Source organism: Lemur catta, chromosome 9, assembly GCF_020740605.2.
Source record: "Lemur catta isolate mLemCat1 chromosome 9, mLemCat1.pri, whole genome shotgun sequence".
Lineage (NCBI taxonomy): Eukaryota > Metazoa > Chordata > Mammalia > Primates > Lemuridae > Lemur > Lemur catta.
This window is the reverse complement of record NC_059136.1, coordinates 78,433,400-78,458,245: the sequence shown is the minus strand read 5'-3', so window position 1 is coordinate 78,458,245 and position 24,846 is coordinate 78,433,400. Positions and strand designations below refer to the sequence as shown.

General features: G+C 37.2%; 1 protein-coding gene across 1 annotated transcript in view; it reads left to right on the top strand.

Moving 5' to 3' along the window:
• The first annotated feature begins 1,548 nt into the window (after positions 1-1,548).
• The window catches only part of CRISPLD1 (cysteine rich secretory protein LCCL domain containing 1), a 43,962-nt gene continuing 20,664 nt past the window's right edge, over positions 1,549-24,846 (top strand). The window contains exons 1-4 of the mRNA XM_045561845.1: positions 1,549-1,719; positions 2,712-3,031; positions 24,165-24,283; positions 24,630-24,762. Coding sequence (XP_045417801.1) covers positions 2,774-3,031; positions 24,165-24,283; positions 24,630-24,762 — 510 coding nt within the window. The 5' untranslated portion in view covers positions 1,549-1,719; positions 2,712-2,773. The remainder of the gene's footprint in view (positions 1,720-2,711; positions 3,032-24,164; positions 24,284-24,629; positions 24,763-24,846) is intronic.

The following is a 24,846-nucleotide window of genomic DNA, read 5'->3' as shown; positions in this document are numbered from 1 at the left end:
TTTTCTGAACCCTGTGCATAAGAATTATGAATAACTACTTGAAAAATACAAACTTAAGAATCTCTTTGTTCTTAAACTACTATACAATTGCAAAACTATACTTCTATGAAAGGCTTATGTGCACCAAACTTTTTCACCTCTGCGCCCTCTGATAGGTGATGTTTCCTTGTTCTTCTTTGTGAGAGGAAGAAAGGTCTCACATTCATCTGAGGCTTAGATTCGAGTTTTTAGGTTTGATAAATACAGTGTAGTCGAATGGCAGAAAGAGACAGGTAGCAGTTTGGGATGATTTGAGTTACTATCAGAATGTTTTACTTTGATCATGTGCTAGATACTGTACATTTTAGAAATTTAAAAAATGAGATTACGACTCACTACAAAAGGAAAACAAAGGTAAATAGATTAAATAAATGCTTTTTCAATAAAAAAACAGCCCCATACTCAGTAGGGTGAGCCTTTGTGAATTTAAAATTAGTAATTTTCCTACTTCAGATTACAATTTGAACAACAGGAGAACTGACTCTCTCCTTTTACTGTCAATCCAGGGCTGGGGTTTGAATTCCTGTCAAAATAGCACTTACTAAGGGTACCCTTTATATCAACTCCGTAAATGTATACATCATTAGGGGAAAAAATGCAGCGGTCACCTTGAGAAGACAGTGCCTTATATTTTATGGGTGAGGTGAGGCTCTCGACTGTCTAACAATCCTGAGATCGCCCCAAATTCTGGAAACCCCATTCTCCATCTGGTTCTCATCAAGGTTTAACGAAGCCAAAAAGAACAACTTCTCCATTCTAGATGGTAGGTCCTAGAAACAGATGCGGACCCCTGGATAAAATAAAAGGAAAAGGGTTTCTCTCTCCATCCCATCCCCCAACTCTGCTGCGTCTCCAAGACCGAGGGTGTTAACCGCACCCCCTACCCATGCCATGCTCTGGGGCAGCTCCTTTTCCGTAAGGACTGTTAAGGATGGATTTTAGCCTCTCATCAGAAAAGAACCAGGAGGAGGATCTTGGAAAGCAGGGGAGCTGTGAGGGGCGGGAGGAGTCGGGGGCAATCCTTGCACACAGCTCCCGCAGGGTCCGGAGCTTCCCCGCTCCGGTCTCAGAAGCCCAGAGCACGCCCACGAAGGCCCGGCGCCCGGTGGCTGCGCCGGAGGACAGGCAGGGCGGGCTGCTCCCCGCGGCGCGGGCGGCCTCGGGCCAGGGCTGGAGGGACGGGGGCGGGCTGGGGTGGGCGAGGAGGGGCGCTCGTGTCACGTGCGCGCGCAGGGGCTGTAATAAATGCCCGCGAGCGCGAGGGAGCGGCGGAAGCGCCGGGCGCCTGGCTTTGCGCGCGCGGCTGCACCGAGGTCGCCACCGGCCGTTGCCGCCGAGTCCGGCTCGAGTCCCCGCCCCTCGCTCCTGCAGATAATGCTGCTCGCAGACGCTCGGGCGCCCACCCCGGCACGCTAACGAGGCAGCGAGCTCCCTTTCCGCCCCGGCCGCACGGTCTGACTTTGGAGCGCTTTGCCGGCCACTTCTTCCAGGCTGCAGGCAACCGCGGAGCCAGAGCCTCGCGTCCCCTTGCGGTCCGCGCCCTCGCCGCCCCCGGACGCGCAGTGCCCGGTCCTGCCCGAGCGGGGCGCTCTGTTTGCAGCAGCGTGGGAGGACTCGGGGCGGCTGCGAGGCCGACGTCCTGCTCCGCTGGGCTCTCCCCGGGCACTTCACACTGGAGAGGTAAGGGCGATCCTAAAATGCATCGCCGCGGGGTCCAGCTGCCAACTTTTCCCATCTCGTTTTTTTTTTTCTTTTAAAACCTTACTTAAAAAAAAAAAAAGAAAGAAAAAATGGCAACTTGTAGAGAATGGTCAGGCACGGAGGGTGGGTGGGCTGCTCGCCCTGCAGCGGCCTTGGAGATCAGCGGAAGCTTGTTCTTGGAAGTGACTTTGTGGGTTCACCTCCCTCTGTCGCGCGCTTTCCTTTTGGGTTAAATGAATAGTGTGCGGCTGCCGTGTATGGGAGGAAAGCTCTGAGGTTGCCGGGGAGCTGCTGGCATTCTCGGGTGCAGGCCACACGTTAGGCACAAACTTTCCAGGAAATAACGATTGAGTTCTTGACCTGCGTCCGGATAAGAGATTTCTCCCAGTGACCGGAACCATTCATTCTGAGTAGTTCACAGGCCGCCCTGGATGTACCCATGGATACATGTATGAATAGCCTTTTATTAAGGCATTCACCCTCAATTTGAGAATACTGTGGACATTATGAATGCATGTGAACCAGCGATGGGACACTGGAATAAAATATACCTTAAATGAAAAATAATACCTTAAAACTCACTCCAGAGAAACATGGACCTCTAGACTGAAATAAAACATTCTAGGTAGATAACATCTTTTGCAGACTATATGTAATATATAGCCATTTAAATCTTGTAATTCAAATAGTATTTCCAAGCTTTGACTCTCCTGGGCTACTTTTGCCATTTATTTTTGGCCTTGCGGATATTACCTTGAGAAATAGAGTTGTCTGTTTTGTGGAATGATATATTGTAAAAAGTCCTGTGGAAGAAAAAATGGGTGGGAGATAAGTTATTTCAAAAGCGGGTGTCTGTTGGTGTTATATAAACAAATCAAAGTGGCATACTCTCGTTGTAACTTTTGCTTTTGTTATTAGAAAATTAATATCTGCCTGTATTTTCGTCTTAATCGCATGACATGTCGTTATAGCCAAAAGGAGTGGAAGAGCCTGTCTTGGAGATTTTCCCGGGGAAATCCTGAGGTCATTCATTATGAAGTGTACCGCGCGGGAGTGGCTCAGAGTAACCACAGTGCTGTTCATGGCTAGAGCAATTCCAGCCATGGTGGTTCCTAACGCCACTTTATTGGAGAAACTTTTGGAAAAGTACATGGATGAGGATGGTGAGTGGTGGTCGGCCAAGCAAAGAGGGAAAAGGGCCATCACAGACAATGACATGCAGAGTATCTTGGACCTTCATAATAAATTACGAAGTCAGGTGTATCCAACAGCTTCTAATATGGAGTATATGGTAAGGAAATTTTCAAGTGGTATGTACAAAAGAAATGTTTATTCATGTTTTCAGTCACCACGGTGAAATTTTCTTATGCTATTCTTTAATCTTTAACCATTTGTCCAGTATGGAATTTAAAAAAAAAAGATTTTCTTCGAGAATGTCTTCCTCTGCGTTTTCTGTTATTAGCATTCCTGCTGTTTCTAAGAGCTCTTGGAATTTCAGAGTAGAATTAAATATCTTTAGATGCAATGTTCCTACTAAGTGCTCTAAATTCGACTTCTACAAGAAGGTTACTAGTACTGAGAATGCTGAATAATTTGGTGTATTTGCTTTTAAGTGGCTTAGTAGACAAATTGCTTCCTAATTCCTAACTGATAGAACCTTCTTATGAATCATGGATCTGGAAAATTCAGAGACTAATAATTTCAAGAGCTTTCTGGAGTGCTGATATTTTTATATATATGTGTATGTGTATATATATATATATATATATATATAGTTTCTGATGGGGCTTTATTTGTTACAAATGTGTAAATGACATTGTAAAGTATACATTTCTATGGTTGCTATATGTTAAAGACTACTTTGGTAATGGCTTTTCTTTCTGGATTTATTATTTGTGAACTTTGAAGCATGAAAATAAGCCTGGGCAAATGATTAAATAAAAATATGCAACTTATGCTTAATGATCTTATACTTACTCTTAAAGTAAATTGGCAAGTTTGAGAAACAAAATTACTTCTTTAAAACTATCAGCATATAATTCAATACACTATTATTTCATACCCTGAATATTTAGACAACTTAAAAAAATCGATTACTTCCATGAATTAGGAGTGCACTAGTAAAGCCTGATAATATATAATTTTTGGTGATGGCAAAGTTTATTTAATGAAAATTGGAAATGACATTTCTCCTTGGGGTACATTGTAGGTTGTAGTTAATTTTAATGCATTCTAGTTTTTCTTCTTTTCTGCCTTTAGTTTGGATGGGTATTCTCCATTTAGGTAGCTTCCATGAAACATGGAAGTTCTAAGTTCTCATTACCTATTACAAAATATGCCATTATGTTAACTTTTACTGGAAAAAAAAATTTTATCCTGAAGAGAGTAGGTAGCACTCAAAAGAACTAATCAGACATTAAGAATTGGGACCCAGGAATCAGGCTGTATAGGTTTAATTTATGGCACTGACACCTACTAGCTGTGTGACTTTGGGCACTTACTAATTTCTCTCTACTTCAGTGTCCTTGTGTCTAGTATGTGTACTCACCTCAAGGGGTTATTGTGAAGATTGAAGGAGATAACCTGGGTAAAGTTTAACTCATTATCAGGCACACTGCAAGGTCTCGGTAAATGTGGCTAAAACATACTTCTAATTTTATGTCTCCTCATACTGTTTAAATATGATATTCAAGGAAGTTGTTAACTCTTCTCAAAATTCTATGCAGGATATGACATCTGTAATGTCTCATATTTCTGCTTCTTGTGTACTTTAGAGTGTTTGCCCAAAGTGAAAAATTGTATGACTTCTTCATCTGTGAGACTTCAAACAGAAAAGCCAATTATGGAGTCTTTCCAACCAGGCCACTGGATGCTTATTCCATGTGGATAGATATTCAGTTGCATTTTATTTAAAATAAGAAAGAACTTGGGAGTTCAAACCCACCAAAAGAAATCTGAGACTATTTGTATGTGCTTTAAGTAATATGGAAATCATGAAAGAACAGTTCAGTGATTCGTTTTCATGTCTGACTTCCAAAAAAAATAACTGCTTATTGTATGATGTCTGGTCTGGGATGTTTATATGAGTTTCATTTTAGTTTCACTGGTTTCATTCTATCCTTGAAATGTAGATTCAGAAACCAGGCAGGGTTTATATTGTGTTGCCCTTAGATACTGTTAGCACTGGAATGCAGAGGAGTATGTTCCTCAACTGTAAAACTGGAACACATTTTCTAGAATATGCGTTTAAGGGAAGTCTAAAATAACAATTCTATTTTATTTGAAATACTGTTGATTTAAGTATTTGATAGTAATGTAAGTATAAATGTAGATCATTCTTAAAAAGATACAATTTATTCAGTTACTTAAAGTGTATTTATTTGAGAAAACAAAATTAAAAACTGGCTAAAGAGCTATTTCTTGTAAAATCTGTAATGTTCTATGATAAGTGCCACCACTGTTGGCCACTTGTACCCTATATGTCATTTCATGTTAAACGCTTGAATAGCCAGTTACCTTATTTACACTTAGTGTGTATTTTACTCTGTTCTTTGTCTTTGAACCTATAGCAGCAAAGTTACATCCATACTTATTAACATTACATTCCTATATCCCTGCCCCTAAGTTGCAGTGTTAAAAATTGAGAATGGAAAGTCATATCTTCCCTTGAAGAGCTTATGGGTTGATGGAGAAGAAAGAATAGACACATTTGACACATTTCTAGTAAGCAAGGACACAAAAGTCTTTGTTTATATGTATGAATTATGCCAAGGGAGCACAGAATAATGGAACATTCCTAATTGTGAGCGTTAATCAGTGGGGAAGCTGAGCTACATGTTGTTTCTTGAAGGTGGTCATGGACATGAATTGTAAGAAGGGGTGGAAGGTAGACATCATTTAGAAGAAGAGGAACAGAAAAACACAGGGTGGCAGGAATTGGCAGGCTAGTTGTAGGGAATGAGAAGCAGATTAGGTTGATGCAAGTGCAGATCTTGTGGCAGAATAAGGAAGCAGAGAAATGAATTGTTGGTGATAGAAACCAGTAATCCTAAGGAAGGAGATTACCTACATTTAATGTAGGGTAAATCAAGAAACAGGGGCTTTTAGGTCATCTGGTGAACCTGTTGCCTCCAGATTTTGGAGGAAGAAATACTAAACATTGTTTTCCTCATTGGTAAAATCAGTGAAAGAATATAAACCTCACAGGTTGTGATGAGATAAGACATTTGATACTTCTGAACAGATTCACTTTCTTCAAGCCCTCTCTTCCATGGGTTTTAAGACCCATTGCTTGGTTCTTTCATCCCCATGTCTATATTTCCTGCTCGTCTCTTAAAAGTTTGTTCCCTAGGTTTTCACTTTTGTCCTTCTCGCTTCCTACAGGGCCTTACCTACTCCTTTGACTTTAAGTACCATTGTACCTTTGTGGGTCTGTATTATATATCTCCACCCAACAACACTGTCTTTAAACTTCATTTTCCTATTTCCTACTGCCCATTGGATCATATCCACGTGATATTACTCCACAGTTACATCAAGCCAAAAATGTCTAAAAAGAAACCTGACTGCCTTATCCTTTTCCCCTACTCTCACCTGTCTAACCTACCTTCCTTCCTGGGTTCTTTCCCAGTGGATCTCATCAACATCTACTCAGTTGTCTCTAAGAATTATATAAAACCCCCTGCTCCCAAATTGGACATATTCTCAATTCCCACCCCTCATTTCTGTATAACAAACACACGTAAACATAAATACACAATTACTTTCCAAGCTTTATAGATTCTATCTCAAATGTTTTTGGAATCCATCTCTTCTATTTCATCCTAATATTTGCTCGTTGTCTCACACCTACCTTGGTACTACAGCTTCCCACCTAGCAGACCATGCCAATCTCTTCCTACTTTATTTCTAATTTAGCCCACTCTCCTCACCGTTACTAAAGCTGACTTTTCCCCTCACACAAATCTGCGCTGGTTGTTCAGCTGCACAAAAGTTCTTTTGACTCCTGGCTGCTCACAGGTTAAAGCCCACCATGATTAGCTTCTACATGGAAGCACATGTAGTACAGTCTACTCCATAGCCGTTGACTTCCTTGTGCATATTTGAACCTGTGTTTGCATTGAACTCCGTGTTCTTAGAGATGGTCATGCTTCCTCATGCCTCTGTGCCTCTTTGCTCATTTAATGGCCTCTGTGCCTGGAATGCCAGTCTCTCTCCTCCTAACAAACTTTTACTTATCCCTCAAGATTAAATGCAAACATTATCTTTCCTATAAAGCTTCCTCTGATACACCCGTTCGTCTGCCCCACTCCTAAAGTACTTTATTGAAGCCTATTTATAGTATTAAAGTTTTGTTGCAATGAAATATTTACATGTCTGTTTTCCTTTCCAAGACTTTGAATTCCTAGAAGGGTATGGGTCGTACCTTCTTTACCTTTATAACCCATAGCCTGGTGGTGCATAGAAGAGGTGCTCAGTTAATGTTTGTTTATTGAATATTGTTGAATGCTCGATAAATATGTGTTGAATGAAGGGATGGATGGAAGAATAGGTAAGATCATATATGAGACAAATACAGAGGACAGGTAAGAAAGAGGAATTATAATAACAAAAGTCTGGAAGGTAGAATATCACCAAAACCAGAGATATTGATTCAGGAAATTGGAAACATTTGAGAAGAAGGCATAAATCCTTCATATAATTCAGGATCTTTTTCTATTTTTCAAATTATTATTTTATAATATAGAGCCACTAAGCTAATACTAAAGGTATTCAAATGTTGCAGAATTTAATAAAATTTTACCTCTTATTACAAATTTTTAATCTATAGCCTCTAAAACATTATAGATTGACTAAAATCCAAAGTAATTTACTATTATACAAAATGCACCTAAGTCTAGAATGTACTTTAGCTACCAGGGCACTTGACCTAAAAAGGACACACGGGCCAATGATACACTGTCCCTCACTGTTACTACTGTTTCCATGTCTTTTTGAGAACTGTTGGCAGACACTGGTGGGAGGGCTGATGGCTGTGCATGTTTCCTCTCTCACCTCACTGATGGGTGAGGATATGGGCAGGACCTTGGCAGGCACTTTTTGAAATGTAGAATAAAATACATCTGAATACCTCTCCTTTTGCTAGGCAACCAGAGGCTGTGAGCCAGATAACCAGTGGTGCTTTCAGGCTGTGGTGCATGTTGATGCAAATGATGGCTTGCTTCCAGTTTGTTACTTACGTTTTTTTCTAAGGCTATGCTTAAAAGTGGGAATCATGTTTTGCTTTGTTTTCTCTGTGCTTCAGTACAACAGATAGTTCCAGAAACTGAACAGGGGACAACCTAGTTTGTTGAACAGGCTGATTCTAGTCTGAAATATGCAGAAGTTATTTTTAGCTTGTGTGTTGCTCTGTTTATTCTCATAAATCCATATTTTCTGACATTATTTACCATCAGTGACATACATCCAGAATAAATACAGATAAAGAAATGATGTCCTTATAATTTGTTTACCATAGCCCATGTCTTAATCTTGATAAAAGTGTCAGGAAATCATTGCAATTAAGGTTTTATTGCAATTAATGTCGTTGCAACTCTTGATTCTTTTTTTGTTGAGACAGAGTGTCACTGGGTGTCCTGGGTAGAGTGCAGTGATTGTAGTCACCACAAGCTTCAAGTCCTGGCCTGCGAGCGACCCTTCTGCCTCAGCCCCCTGGGTAGCTGGGACTACAGGCTCATGCCACAACGCCTGTTTGGGTTCTGAGCTGCAGCTATCCTCCCGCCTCGGCCTCCCAGAAAGCTAGTATTACAGGCGTGAGCCACTGCGCCTGGCCACAACTCTTAATTCTTAAATAATAGTTTTCTTTCTGTATACTGGTGCTTGCCTGGTAATTTTCAAAAAATAATATTTTTACCTTTTATTGATATATAATATCTACATGCACTTACAGGTACATGAAATCTATTTGTTGATTCAAAGAATATGGTCAATATTTAAGTTACTATATTTTTTTCCTAAATTTAAAATAGCTGGTTTAATTCTCATGAAGTATTTTTTATTTTACTTTAGTATTATATACATACAATAAAGTTTTTTTAAGCATCTTTGTCTATAGAGTTTAAAAAATTATAAAACCTTAATTTGAATAGTTTCTTTTAAGACATTGACACTTTAATGAATTTACACCGTAGATGGCAATGCCTCTAGGAAGAAAATAACATTACAGCCCAGTTGTATTGAAGTTAGTAATTAATTACCCTAGAGTTCTGGGAGAGTAAAGATTCTCCCTTAAATATTAGGCATAGCCATATGTCTAAGGGGTTAGAGTGGCAAGAGAGAAAAGTAGTTTTAACAGAAGAAGGGAACAGACCAAGAAAAATGCCACAAAATTTTGGAATTGTATTGTTATTTATTCCTTCACCCAGCATATATTGAGAGTTTACCATATCCCAAACACTATATAGGGCCCAGCAGTAAACACAACAAACATTCTTCCTTGCATGAAATAGGTGTGAAGGCTTTGAATCCTCCAAACTCAGCAAGGGGACCCACGTGGCTGACAGAGAGTGAGCATGGGAAGTGTCGGAAATGAGATCGGAGATTTAACTGGGGAAGGCAGATGCAGGTCATTGTAGAGACCCTCACTTTTAGTCTGAGTAATAAGAAACCATTTGATGCTTTTGGACAGAGGAGTAACCTGATCTTACTTATACTTACTCAGGATCATTCTGGCTTTGTTGAGAACACATTTCAGGTGATAGGAAGAGGGGCATGGCTTTGAATGGGAAGACAAAGTGATTGCAGTAATCCATATAGCAGTTGATGGTAGCTAGGAATGGAATGGTAGCCAGGAAGGTGGGGAGAAATGTTAAGAGTGTGAATATAAACCTCTTTGTGATCATAACATTAATCCTGAAAAATTTAAGAAGGGCTATTGCAAGGTGAATGAAATTGACTTGGCTGGGAGGCAGCCAGTAGGCTGGGATTTCCTGCATCTGATGCAACGTCTAAATCTATCCAAGCCTTGGCTGCAGTGTTCTGAAAACTGATGGCAGTTTCCACTCTGGTTTAAATATCAATGGGGAAGATTCTGGATCCTTTAACTTGCAGGGACTTCCAGAATGGTTGCAAAGATTCCAGAAATCACCAGTTACTTGGTACCTATTTTACCAACATAATTCCAAGAGATTAGAGGAGGTGGAACCCACCTTCTGCCTTCCCACACTTCCTGGGCTAGAGATGCCTACTCTTTTCCCACCTGGTCTGCCCTTCCCTCCCCAAACCCAGTTTCCTTCCCCCTTCCCTCCATAAACAGAAGATGAGAACTTTAGCATGAGAAGTAAAATAGGAAGTGGTCCAGTTCCTGTCCAATAATCACCAATTTTATTATCATGGGGAATATCATTGGGATTTTATCTAATTTTGGAGGTAGCCCAGACAGATTTAAGATGGGAGGGGGACCGTATAGTTGAGGAACTAGAAGCATTGCAGTTGCCGTTTTCTAAGGTAGGGAATAGTGTAGCTAGACCAGCTTTTGGTAAAGAAAGCTGGAACTCAATTTTGAACATATTAAACTTGAGATTTAGCTTAAATATCCAGGTGAATGTGTCAAGTATGCGATTAGATACATAGCAATTAGATATATGTAGGCCAATCTCAAACATAAAAAATTAGGATTGATCAGCATTTACATGGCATTTAAAGTCATGGTGATGGATGAGAGTATCAAGGGAATGAGTATAGATAGAGATCTTCAGGAAGCGAGCCCTTGACACACATTAAAGTGTAGAGGAAGGGAAGGTGAGGAGGAACAGGAAGGGGACTTGAGAATTAGGAAGAAAACTAGAGGAACATGAAGGCCTGGAATCCAAATTAAGAAAAGCAGAAAGCATGATCAACTCTGTCAAATGCTGCTTATAAAAAGCTCAAATAAAATGCAGATATGACAATATTATAACATATTTGACAATATGGGAGCCATTGGAGATCTGATAAAACAGTTTGAGTGAAGTCATAATGGTCCAAGAGTGGTTCAAGAATGGGATGAGAGAAATTAGCACGCTTATTCATTTATTCATCAAACATGCAACATCTATGGGCCAGGTGGTATCCACAATATATATATATATATATATTTTTTTTTTTTTTTTTGAGACAGTGTCTCACTCTGTTGTCCAGGCTAGAGTGCTATGGCATCAGCCTAGCTCACAGCAACCTCAAACTCCTGGGCTCAAGCAATCCTTCTGCCTCAGCCTCCCAAGTAGCTGAGACTACAGGCGTGAGCAACCATGCCTGGCAGGTATCCAAAATCTTAACTCTTTTCTAGCCAAAAGTTTTCAACTTAGCTTTGGAAGAGATAATTCAATTAGGGAATGTATCTCAGATTTTATGATAGTCAACAGGAAAATGTAATTACTTGATTTTTTTTTTGCAGTTGCCTTTACTGAATGCATCCATTAAAAACTGAACATATTAATTTATAATCATATATAGTCACAGTTAAGAGTGATGTTTAGCTCAGGAACATTCTCTCTTTGTTCAGGCTGTGTGCTCTCTCATATATTCTTTACAGGACATTATACAACCAAATAATTGCACATGATTTAAAATTTAAATTCTCTTTTTTAATGATTTTTTTACTAACTCAATTAAAGCCAAGTGTTTATAAAAATGGCAATAGGTCATTGTTTTATATATATTATGTATAGTATATACAATATTATGGATGATATATGAAATATATAATATGTGTGTATATACTAGTTTATGGAAAGAAAAATGTGAAAATTCTAATGGTAATGAATTATCTGGTGAAAATATTTCAATATTTATGTCTGAGTAACTCTGTCTTTATTTTCCTAAATATAATTTTAAGAAGGTACAGCACGGCTTTTTTATAATTGATTAGAGCAATTTGTTTTTACTGATAAATTTGTATTTAGGAAAATACATTTAATTCAACAAATATTGATTGCACATTTATCTGCCAGGCACCTGTTCTTGATGCTAGGGAATATGGTAGTGTATAGAAAGTTTAATGACAAGTTAATGAAAATAAGCAGAGTGAGATGACAGAGGATGATAGAGGTGGAGCTAATCGTGATGGTATTTAGGGAAGGCTTTTCTGAGCTGGTGGCTTTTGATCTGATAGCTGAATTACAAGGAGTCAGATAAACAGAGAGACCTATCATTCTGGGCAGAAGGAATACTGGGCATAAAGTCTTAAGTCAGGAAGGAGGTCACAATTCCATGAAGAGGCCTGAGTGGCTGAATTTTATTCTGGAATAGGGGAAGTGTTAGAAAATGAAGTAGATGTATAAGCATGGGCCAGAATCCTTTTGAGCCTTATAGGTAAAGAGAAATTTGTATTTTATACTGAGTGAAATGGAGAGCCATTGGTCATTTTCCTACAAGGGACTGACCTGTTCTTATTTCCAAATTTTATAAAATTGCTCTGACTACCATACTGAGAATGGTCTGAGGGAGAGGCAAGGCTGGAAAGCAGAGAGATGAGTTGGAAGCCGTTGCTGTATTCTCTGTGAGAGATGATGGCGACTTGGACCAGGCTGATAACATTGGGTAGCTTGAATGTGAACGGTAAAGGATGAAGAGGAATCTGGGATGTTCACAAGCCAGTTTGGGGGTAGCTGAAGCATTTTCTGAGACAGGAGGAGAGACTGGAGACAGTGAAGATGAAACTGGGAGTTTCTTTTTGGCTAAGCTTTGTTTGAGATGCATGCCATCTTAAGTTGCCTTTCATGGTCAGTGGAAAGGTGGAACTCGATAAAAATGTGAAAATCATGTAGATATCATTAGGAACCATCTAAACTGAACTGACTGAACATTATCCAAGGAGAGAAGATTTTTTATCAACAAGGCTTGGCTGCCATAGATTGAGGGCTGGGGCACAGCACTGTGTAGAGGTTGAGCAGAAAGAAGTTAGCAAAGCAGCTGAGAACAAGTAGTCAGTAAGGTTGGAGGAAAAGGCAGGAGAGACTGGTGTCCCCAAAGTCAGGAGAGGAGAGTCCAACATGAGAGAAGTTAACTTTTTTTAACATTGCTAAGAAGCTGCATAAGATGAAGAAGAAAAACCACCAGCGGTTTTGTCAATACTGAGGTCATTCGTGATCTTCGTAAGAGTAATTCCAGTGTTCAGGTATGCAGGGAAGTCTGGTTTCGGAGGTAAGAAGAGAAGGGGAGGGGAGGGAGTGGAGAAGTGATTGTAATTCCTCAAGATGTTGCTGTGAAGGAGATCAGAGAAATGGGATAAAAGCTAGAGGGAAATACGGGAAAGCTTTTGTTTTTGGTTTTTGAAGAGTATGTTTATAGGTTGATGGCGGTGAACAGGTTGAGAAACCACTTGGTATAGGAGGAAGAAAATGCAAATACAAAGTCAGTTCATTTATTCTGACAGGAAAGACAGAGGTTTTTGGTACAGAAGCAGGTAGTTTAGAGTATTTGATGAAGAAAAGAGAATTGTCATGTGAATGCTTCTCTTTGTTCCAGTTAACTATGAAGCAAGATCATAGTTGAGCTGAGAATGAGAGGGCAGGAAAGAAAGAGGTCTGAGGACAGGACATCATGAAATAGCTTTAGGGATCTTTGTGGAGTCATATGTATAGGAGGTTTTCAGATGCTTTAAGTTCACTTGTTACACAGTGCTTTAAGTTCAGAAGTCTAATAGATATGGAAGAAGTTCACTACGTGTGTCAAGGTATTGCCAAAAATCAGAGATTTAAAGTAATTCTCTAATTTGCCATTGGTCACATTACTTTATGTGGTGTCACCTGCTTGACCTTTAGAGACCCCTGGAGATGAGAAAGAGATGACCAAAGACATGTTGGTAGGAGACTGATTTTTAAAGTATTCAGATATTAGATAATAGAGATCAAGCACAGATACAGACCAAATAGTGTGTTCGAGGTTCACCTTGCAAACGATGAAGAGGCTTGAACTATAAGATTCCCCACAGCCTAATGTTTAAATCGATCTAATTGGAGAAGGAATAGGAAATGAAATCTCAAAATTATTTAATGACAAAGTTCTGTTGGATAGTGAAAAGTGAAGTGCAGCCAATAGTGGAGTAAACTTTAAAGGCCCTGTGAGTGGGGAGGGAAGCAGTAGAATATCGGAGTGGGTAAGTATGGGGGCGGCAATTAGATAGATAGTAGGATAATGAGCTATTGGGTAAGACCGGGGTGAACATGGAAGTTACTGTTTATAGATTGTCCCCGGTATGTTATCACAACTCAGACAATGCAAAGTAACCACTGGACAATCTGGTAAAGGTGATGGCGATAAAACATAAAACTGTATCTTATGCTTGCTTAAGACATAGCAAATGCATGTCTGAAACACTGAATGAATGACTGAGATCAGACATAGGCTAGAAGAGGAAAACCCAAATGTTAAAAGTGTTGGGGGAGGAGCGGCTCCTGAAGGAAGATGAAATAAGAACATCAGATTTCCTGTCTGGAAAGAAAAGATCAAGAGGTCTGTTAAATCAAGGGTTCTGTGGACAAAGTGAGTACAACCCGAACAAATGAAAACCAGCACTATTTCACATGACCATCTTTGCTGGTGTTTCTTGATGCTGAACAGCCAGCCTCCTCCCCTTTGCAGATATGCAAGTGCTTTATGCTTTCCTTGCTTTCTGTCTGCTGAATTTCTCCTCTTCCTCCAAGACTCACCTTAAGCAGAATCTGCTTTTGTCTATACCCTCCATACAGGGTTTGGTGCTGCCCCCAGCCCAGTTCCCTGGTTTCCATCTCTTAGACATGACTCTGCCCGTGCTGTTTATATCCTTGTCTCTTTCTCCAGCCTTACATTCTTCTGTGGCAAGGGACTGTGCTACAGACTTATATTCATCTCCCACCCTCCGAATTCCTGGTTGTGTCTTTCATTGGCCAATCCAAGCAGAAGCCAGGGAGCAAGAGAGCCTGAGTAACTCATTAATGTAGAGTTGAGCCTTTTGGGACACAGAGCTTGGCAGCAAGGGGCTGCGTGCAAATGGCTATGTGGGGACAGTTGAAAAATATTTAGGATAATTTTCTTCCTCAAATTTTCAAGGACTTTTGAAAACTATATATATTTAAAAAATCATCACCCTTAGTCATTGTTTAAATGCTGAGGAAGATAAAGCTAAAAGCATATCCCTGAGGAATACCTGAAAATCTGATTGAGAATGCTGTGCTTATTAAACCAGCTTGAGCTTCCTAGCAGTCAAGGAAAATAGGAAAACATGGTTTACACAGCGCTTACTCTCTGTGAGGAGGCATACAAATTTATCATTCTTAAGGCAAGAATTTATTATTGAAAACACAGAATTCACAATACAGCAACATAATATAGCAATTTCATGAAAAGTATGTAAACATGCATTTGAATGTTCCTTATATTAGTCTTTAAGTTGAAGTTTTAGTGTTAAATTGTAGATTTCAGTTTCTATGTGTCCATAAACTTTTTCTTTTACTACTTTGTCCAAGAAGTTTTTCATTTTTTACATTTTGAAAATTTGGCATCCCCAAGTACAATAAATAATAGCAATTTTTTTAATTCACTTTCAAAACCTAAGTTACTTTTATTTTGATATTTAAATATATAACATAAACTAATCCATAAGTAGATATTATAAAGTGATTTATTCTGAGAGTTTTTCTTTCCTATCATGAATTTTTCTAGGCTTGACTTTTAGGTCAATCCTGCATCTATCTAAAATTTACTGGGCTATGAATAAACTAAACACAGATGTTCATTCTTATAAATTGATTCAAAGTCTATAGATAAAGACTTAAAGAACTGATAAGTTAGTTGGTACTTTTTAATTTCTAAAGGATTTCCTTAAATACTGAGGTCTCCTCAAATATCCAGAACATGATCTTGAAGATTAAACTACTTCTAATGACAATAAAAAAAATAATGAAGACATCATGGCTTTGGATTTATCAGAAAGTCAATAAGAAGATATGACATTTACAGAAAGAATCCAAGTTCAACTTTTCAGGGCTTTACCTATATTTAACATAGGTACATTATCAATACCCTCCCATCATGATCATATTGAACGTGTAATGTAGGAGGCAAAGGAACTTAGGCTCTTATGTCTCTGACCTGTTATTGCCCATTCCCAGGCAACTGTGGGACTAGAAATAATAAGTACATATTTTGGTGATCTATGATAAGTCAGGTTTTACAGTAGCTACACAAAAAATGTAAGACACAGTTTTCCTTTCAATTCTAGTTTGGGAATTAAAACCCAAAGCAATAGAGCTAGAAGAGTATATAGTAATTGGGGGATCTTCACAGTGAGATGAGATGTGATGAATCAGTAGACATTCTATGGAAAATATAAGGATTATGTCAAATCAATGGCTCTGCTACTCCAGGAAGACAATCAGCCCTATATCTTGCATCTGGTATGGTGTCTGTATAATATTGAAATAACAGGCTTAATTGAAATACTTTTGTGAGTCTATCCACATATTAAATTTCCCTTTCAAAAATATTTTAATTTTAATAAAATGAAGAAGCAGTTGCCTAAATTATTAGGTTGCTACTTCTTTTTTTTTTTGGAAGGTTTTAAGGCTTTGTTTTAAAGTAGATTTTAAGTCAAACACTGCCACAGGTGCCTCACGTCTCTGTAATTTCCAGGAGACCCTAAACTGTGCTTTGCCTTGAGGTAATGCAGCTTTCTCAGTAGCTGGCAGTGCCTCTGTGCCCCATAACACAAGTGTTTCCTTTGAAATTTGAGCCTGTGCATTTTTCCTATAACTACAAAGTCTTTTTAGAGCAGGTGAAGCACAGCACTTAAATACCTTAGGTAATTGAATTGTGAGGAATGCATTACAGCTGTTTTCCATAGTGCTTTAGCCACATGATTCAGTCACAAAAGCATCAGACAGTCTTTGAGCACAGATTATTTACTTATTAATTTCATTGATGTCTGTTGGAGGGAAAAGAAAATGGCTTTGAAGATATTATAATGAGCCATTGTATTTGGAATTTGAATCTAATGTCTCCTGAACTGTCGAGCGTTACTTCCATAGCATAATGAACTATTGGGCTATTTTGGAAATCAAGTTATTGCTATAAAAAGGATCACAATGAAAATTTACTAATCTTTGTATTGTAGTTTCTGATTTAAATAGGAAAACACAATTGATTTGGGAGGGATTTAGTTTTGAACTAAGGTGGATAATTTACAAACCTGTTTTTCTAGAAGTGGTAGCATAGCAAGAATTATGCTTTAAAGGTGGTACTTTAAAAAAGATAATTGTATATGTTTGATTTTTTTTAACCAATTCAACATTCATGTGCTGATTGAAAAATCCTAGTGTTCTTGTTAGCTGTGCAGAAAAATTACACGTGGAAGTCTATGTCTTATTTCAAATATTTTACCATCCTATTTTCAGGACAAAGTTAAAGAGAGGCTTGGTTTTTGCATTTTATTAAGAATATCTTATTCAACTAATTGGGAAGTTTTACTGAAGGTTCTCTGTTGTATTTATCTGTTACTAATAATATTAAAACAAATGATTTAGAAACAATTGAGGTCTGCTTTCGTAATTAGACTCACGATTAGAAAATCTCCTTGCAGATGACAAAATAGCTTTTGCTTCTTAGATAATAGATACCCTTAATTATCACCAGAAATAATATTTTACAGTAAATAATTCTTATGGGGTGTTACAAGCAATACAGGACATTCTTTTAAGTACAAATAATAGAATTTTAAAGCTAAAAGAAATTGAAAAGTCTTATTCTAGCTCCCTAATGGTAGAGATAAGGAAATAGAAACCAAACTTCACATAATCAAAGAGATAAATTTGGAAATATGCAATTTACATTAGAAACAAAACTCTTCCAGGTGTATCACATATTTTAATTATCTATGGTTTAAGTATTTTAAACAAGTGCGTACTTATATTTGTCTCTGTCTATATAAGAAAACAAGAAGAAAATTTATCATGAATGCCCTTGCTTGTATATGTTCAGAATACATGGCACTAAGGAAGGGGTATTTTTAACACCATTGAAAGCTAAGGTGCTCTCATTACTTCTGACAGCCATTGACTGTTCAGAACTGGGGTAGGTAGGATTGGAGATAATGGAGTGGTAATCTGAGTTAAGCGTGCAGATGTCCATGTCTCAAAAGAAGGATGTTTGTAGAATTAATTGTTAAAAATTTATTGCAAATGCTAAGACAGTTAAAAAAACAATTTCATCGTATTATTTGCAGTTTCCAGAAGTGGGAAGGTAAGACCAGAACATCCCGCCTAGATCTGGGCTTTCAGCGTAACTGCCTTTTCAATGCCACCATGCTTTCATTAGGTTATTACTTTGCCAGAAAGAAATCCTTATTTTTAAAATCCATATTAAGTTGCAAATTCTATCATAGGCTAATTTTTAATTGTCATTTAATTAGACAACCTAAGTGTAATAATTGGGACTTTTTTTGCATTTATTTTTTTTGTGGGGGGACTGAGTCTCTGTTGCCCGGGCTAGAGTGCCATGGCGTCAGCCTAGCTCACAGCAACCTCAAGCTGGGCTCAAGCGATCCTCCTGCTTCAACCTCCCCAGTAGCTGGGACTATAGCTGGCTAATTTTTTCTATTTAGTTGCCTGGGTAATTTTTTTTTTTTTTTTTTTTTAGTAGAGATAGGGGCTCACTCTTACTGAGGCTGGTCTCGAACTCCTGACCTAAAGCCATCCTCCCACCTTGGCCTCCCAGAGTGCTAGGATTACAGGCATGAGCCACTGCACCTGGCCTATCTTATATCTTAAAGCTACATCAATTTTGCAAAACATTATAACAAATCAAATCATTTATATATTAAGTTTGTATTATTTAGAATTTTAGATAATTAATTACAATTATTTCTATTTTCTAATTTTTCCAAAAAAATTTTATCTTACCTAGGTAAAGACATTTTTCTCAGCATGTCTTTGAAAAGATCTATGGTAGCTTCATCCACTTTAGTGGGATTTTCTAGAATGGTTGAAAATCTTATAATCCTATTTCTCCCTACAAAGAATAGCATCATGCAATAACATAACTATGGAATTTTGTGGGAGTTTCTAGTCAGTAATTATTTCTGTGAGGCATTTAAAAGTGTTAGACCATCCAAGCTGGTCAACTTTCTGTTGAAATTTCTTTATTTACTAATTTATTTATTTTCTTCATTGGTGAATCTAAAGAACTCTATAAAATAAACTACTTAGCATCTTCCGTGTCATCTGGGTTTCTTTGGTAAATGGATTATACTTTCTTGAATAAGTACTTACCAATAACTTAGTGAATAAATGAAGGCCTATCACCTCCACCCCACCACTGATCCTTGGGGTAACTTATGTGCGAAAAGTCTAGTCTAATTACACAATTTTGTATCAACCAGGTCATCTCACTAAACTTTACTCCATATTCTTTAATATAATCTAAAACAATGCTAACTAATGAAAAAGTTCTTTAGCGTTAGTTTTCTTTGCGAAATTAATGTTTGATATTTATTTGAAAAATAATATGCCTTCCATTTTAATTTTTTATTCACATTCTTGAAGCTTCAATTATCAGAAAATATTTATCTTCAGAAAAATTTTTAGTGACTAACATTTGGTCTTCAATTCTTGTTTAATGTACTACAGTAAAAATTTTGAAGTCATAAAGAGTAAACAATTCCCAGGACATGAATTTTCAAATTATGTAAATCTGGAAAGAACCATAAGTTTACTATTGTCAAGAAGATATATTATATTTGAAAATACTTAATCCTTTTTAAGAGAGAAAACTATTCTCAGTATCAAAGAGAAAGAAAAAGTTATGTCACTAATGGCTGTTTTTGCCTAATATACAGAGATATAACTTATTGGTAAGCTAGCAGTATTAACTCTATCTAAAACTACTAGATTCTTGAATGATTTCCAACTGTTTATTTACTAGAGCAGCATAGTAGGCCTTCTGTTAGGAATATGAATTGTACATGCTTATTCATATTTCACAAAGGATAATAGTAAATTAAATTTTCCATATGTCTAGATAGCAACATAATATCCAGTTTCTACAAGTACAGTATTTTACTAAAGTTACTATATATTTCTAGGCTTACTTTTGAAAGTCTTTTGTCAAGATTAAAATTTCTCATACACACACATACATACAATGCTTGAAATGAGAAAGCCTCCATGTTAAACCAGCTTAAAAATACCATTGGACACAAAGAATGTCAATAGTATTCTAAATGTTCCTTTTAGTAATAAAACTTCATTGAATACTATGTTCTAAGAAGGGAAAACTTACAGATGTAGTTGGAAAATAGAATTGTTTTTATTTCTACACACCTCAAATACCCATTTTATAAAGAAATAGCAATTTTAGTGTGGTTTGGCTTTAATTTAGTGCTGGGTGAATAGTTCAGAGGGGAAAAAAAAAGCCCCTTAGGCCATCTTGATTTAATTTGCAAACCTAAATTTAAATAGAAATGTGTGGAAACAAACCTACATTTAAATGGGGTGGATATGAGTTATTGGAGGTCTTAAAACCTGAAATATTTTGATTTAGCATAAAAATATATGTACCATATTATTGTTATATCCTGATAATATTTCTTCCAGGATAGCTATATTTTCTGTAAGGTTATTTATTTATTTATTTTAGAATCTTCTTCATTTGTATTATTGAACTTGACCTAAACACCTATGCTTGATTAGATTCTTTGAATAGATAATTACTTTTTAAATTGTCACTAATTAATAGTTATTAAATATTGATAAAGAACTAAATTTTAGTTCTGCTCTGCTTCACTTCTTATATTAAAATAATGTATGCCCTTATTTTAGCAGTGTTATAGTTTATTTAATATGCTTTTCCCCCTATTTTAATGGATTAAACAAAAAACTTAAATCATATCTTAAAGACACCTTACCCATGGTATATATTCAGCAATAGAGTTTTAGTCCTTGGAGTGATCTCAGTTACCTTCTATTTCAGCTGACACATTTGAGTGGTAGTTTTTATTCTGGTTTCTATACAACGGAGATACAAACAAACTTAAAATATAACAGATTTGTGAATTTGGAACTAGTCGTATATCCTTTCTAAAAAGGATCATTTTCAATTTCATAGGCAAAACTGACATCTAAGATTGTAGAATCATGTATAAAAGAAAAGTAAATTGACCTGAGTAAGGGACTTTTTGGTCTTTTCTAAGAGCTCAGCTGGGTGGTTCTCGCTTGGGGTCTCTCTCATGTTTGTCCTGACTTGGGCTGCCATTGTCTGAGGGCTTGCAAACTCACAGGTCTCGTGCCTGGGCTAGGAAAACTCAAACCACCGGAGCAACTCCTTTGTCTCTGTCTCTGTGTGGTCTCTCAGCATTGTCTTTCTGGCTACCTCTTCAGGGTGACTGGACTCCTAATTTGTTGGCTCAGATCTGTCAAGATGTATCTCAAAAGAGAAAACAACAGAAGCATTATTTCCTAACATAGCCTCTAGAAGTCTCACAGCCTCATTCTTTCTGTTAGACATGAGTAGGGAGGAGGGAATTCAGCTACACCTTTGGTAGGAAGGGTATTTTAAAACCATCATAGTGGTTTCAAGGCAATGTTTTTAGCCATCTAGGAATTGTTTATATTCTTTCTGTGGTTCGTGGGGGCTCTTTGAATATGAGGTTGCTATAATAGATTAGGAACCTGTGGATAAGTAAAGTTTGTTTCACTGTGCATCTGACTAAAGTAGTATGCAAGAATCTGATTTCCAGGACTGAAGACAAAAAATTTCTTTTTCTCTTAAGGATAACTTGCTTTCCAGGGAACCCCAACTGAAAACCTGCTCACTTTTGAGAGATTATTTCTCCCACTTTCTCTATACAACGAAATCGCATTTTACCCATTTTCTGGGACTTCAGCCAAATTCATTGTTTCTTACCTGATTTTTCTTTGGACAAATAATGACCATAATTTAAATTATATCTTTGTATAATAAATAAAATATAATTATAAAATTAGGTCAAACTAAAATAATAAAGTTAATAATATGCTCATAATTGGCAAATAAAGGGCTTGCCTGAGAAATATTTATAGCATTTATTTCTGATGTCTGTATCATAAAACTGGCTATCTTGAATACTTGACATTATTTCAAAGTAAAATTAAAGCTTTTCTGGAAATCAACTACTTTTGCTGCTCTTATTTTTTTAGTTGCATATGAATATACTTTATTTTGGTATTTTTGCTGGATAAATAAGATGTACCATAATGACAATATACTTATTCTAATTTTGTATAAATTTTACTCTGTGACTTTGAAAACATGATTTTCCATATTTCAGATCCACCATGGAATAGGGAGGAATGTTCATTTATGAAAAATTAAATGAATGAATTAAGAAATTTCTCTTCTCCAAACATTCTTTTTCATGCCTCTTTCCCCATAGTGTCTTTTCTTTTTGGCCTGTAGTCTGTGTTAGGTTTCTTCTGTCCTTTAAAAATCAAAGCAAGCAGATTCTCCCTAGACCATGGCCTCTTAGCTGTAGCTTCTGCCTCATATCTCTTCTTGCTCTCTAAGTGTTAAGCAAGTATCTCCCACTTGCTTTGCTTTCTCCACTTCTTCTTTTCATTCATGTATTAACCCTCTGTGTTCTGATTTCTCTACCTGTCATAGATTGGAAATTACTCTTAATCATGAATTAGTACTTAGCAAATCTCATCATTCTCTATGGCATTTGACCTCATTTCCCATTCTCTACTCCTGAAATTTCTCATCTCATCACTTGTGTAATTTAATCCTTTAATTTATCTGATACCATTTTCCCTGGCTTCTTATACTATCTCATTGTGTTTTTTTCCTTTAATTTTGATAACTACAGAATTTTCTGTTCCTCTTCTTCTGTGTCATATTCCTGAAGAAATTAATCTCTGGGTGAAAAACTTCAAAATTCGTATCTTCAGAGCATAATTTTTTCTCTGGATCCGTGGAGAATTTGTCTTCCTTAAAACTTAGTGGGGGGCACAGCAGGAGGTGAGCAGAGTGGGGAGCAATGAAAGCTTCATCTGTATTTTCATCTGTATTTACAGTGTTCCCCATTGCTAGCCTCACCGCCTGCCCCTGGAAAAATTGTCTTCCATGAAACCAGTCCTTAGTGCCAAAAAGGTTGGGGACTGCTGCTCTACTTGGCATATCTGCCTTCTTACATCACCCTTGAAATATGCTTAGAAAAACATAGACGCACACTTCTATTACAACACTCTATTTCTCTCTCTGTACTTCCTTGCTCCCAATTTGGTAACATGATCGGTCTTTACCTTTACTTTCCCTCACCACCTACCTCCAGTCATTTATCCACTTTTAGTAATTTAAATTCCTAAACATCATTTCACTGTCTGCTCTTTTCCAACCTCATTGCTGTCACCTTACGTTGTGTCCTCAGGTTCCATTCCCAGGACTGTCTTATTCTTTTCACACACCCAGAGTGCTGTAATTATGGTGCCAAGATTGAGCCCAGGTCTACCTGGCTCTGTTTCTACCACCACACTTACTAGACTGCCTGTTTTTCAAATTAACAGCAAGTTGGATGCTAAATCCAGGACTTGCAAAATTATTTCAGTAATCAGTTCACCAAAATAATTTAATCAGTAATATAAATTATTTCTTTATAAATTATTTAAAAAGTATTGATTAGCTACCCTCATTTTATGTTATATAAAAATACAGTTATATTTATAGGAATCAGATTTATTAATCATTCATCCATTTGACAAGCAGTTATTAATTACCTTGTTCATATGACAGACATAGAAAATAGACCAAAGTTACTGGCATGAGTTAATAACTGCCCCATGCAACTCACAGTCTCGTGAAAGAGATAGACGTGTAAACAAATACATTGCAATGTAAGAAGTGCTAAACAAAGGAATACAACAAAGCTTTAAGAACTCCAAGGGAATAGTGTACATCTAAGAGAATTGAAAAGGTGTCACAGAGAAAGTATTTTATACAACTGGATTGTGAAGAAAGAGTAAATCCTGTCTGACAGATAATTGGCAGGAGGATGTTTAGACACAGGAAACAATGCCAGCAATGCCAGCAAGAGTTTATATGACAGAGAACAGTGGGACCAAGGATCTTGGACTTTATGTATGTGGGAATTTGTTGAATGTGTGTTGACAGGGGAATCACTTTGGTATATTTGTGTTCACTTATATAATTCTAAACACTTGCGGGGGGAATTGGAGGAGTAAGAGATGGAGGCAAGGAGATTGATTTAGAGGCTAGTGCAAAAACCCCAGGTGACTTTTGAGTCTGGTGAGAACCCAGACTAAGTTGTTGACTTTGCAAAGAAGTAAGAAGGAAAAAAATGTAAGAACCAATCAACACTATATTCTAAAGAAATGTCTAGACTCTACATGTGCATGTTGTATTTTTGTTTTAAACTGTAGACATGGGATGTAGAGCTGGAAAGGTCTGCAGAATCCTGGGCTGAAACGTGTGTGTGGGAACATGGACCTGCAAGCTTGCTTCCATCAATTGGACAGAACTTGGGAGCACACTGGGGAAGGTATTGGAAAGCACAGCTTTTTGTTTCTGAAAAAATAAGTGTTTGAATAAAATGCTTATTAATTCATCATTGCAAATTTGTAAAAACTTGGTGCCTGAAAGAAAAACAAGTAATCACCAGACAAATAACAACAACAAAAAAAAACCAACAGAATACTCAGCAGTTTTTTTACTTATTTTTATTTTAAATCATTGATATATTAGTAATGTAATAAGCATAAATATTTAAGATTAGTAACTTACACAAAAATATCTTTCTTCGAAACTTTACCAATCTATTTTGCAATATTTAGTTTTCCATATTCTCCAACCTAACTTGCTCTTTGTGATTATTTTCTTCCTAATAGATATAGGCCCCCAACGTTTCACGTACAAGCATGGTATGATGAAGTGAGAGATTTTACCTACCCATATGAACATGAATGCAACCCGTATTGTCCATTCAGATGTTCTGGTCCTGTGTGTACTCATTATACACAGGTATGTTTTGGGTGTATTATACACCATTCCTCCAGATTGAGTTAGTGTAATTATGGGGAACTTAGACTACTGAACTTGAGTCTT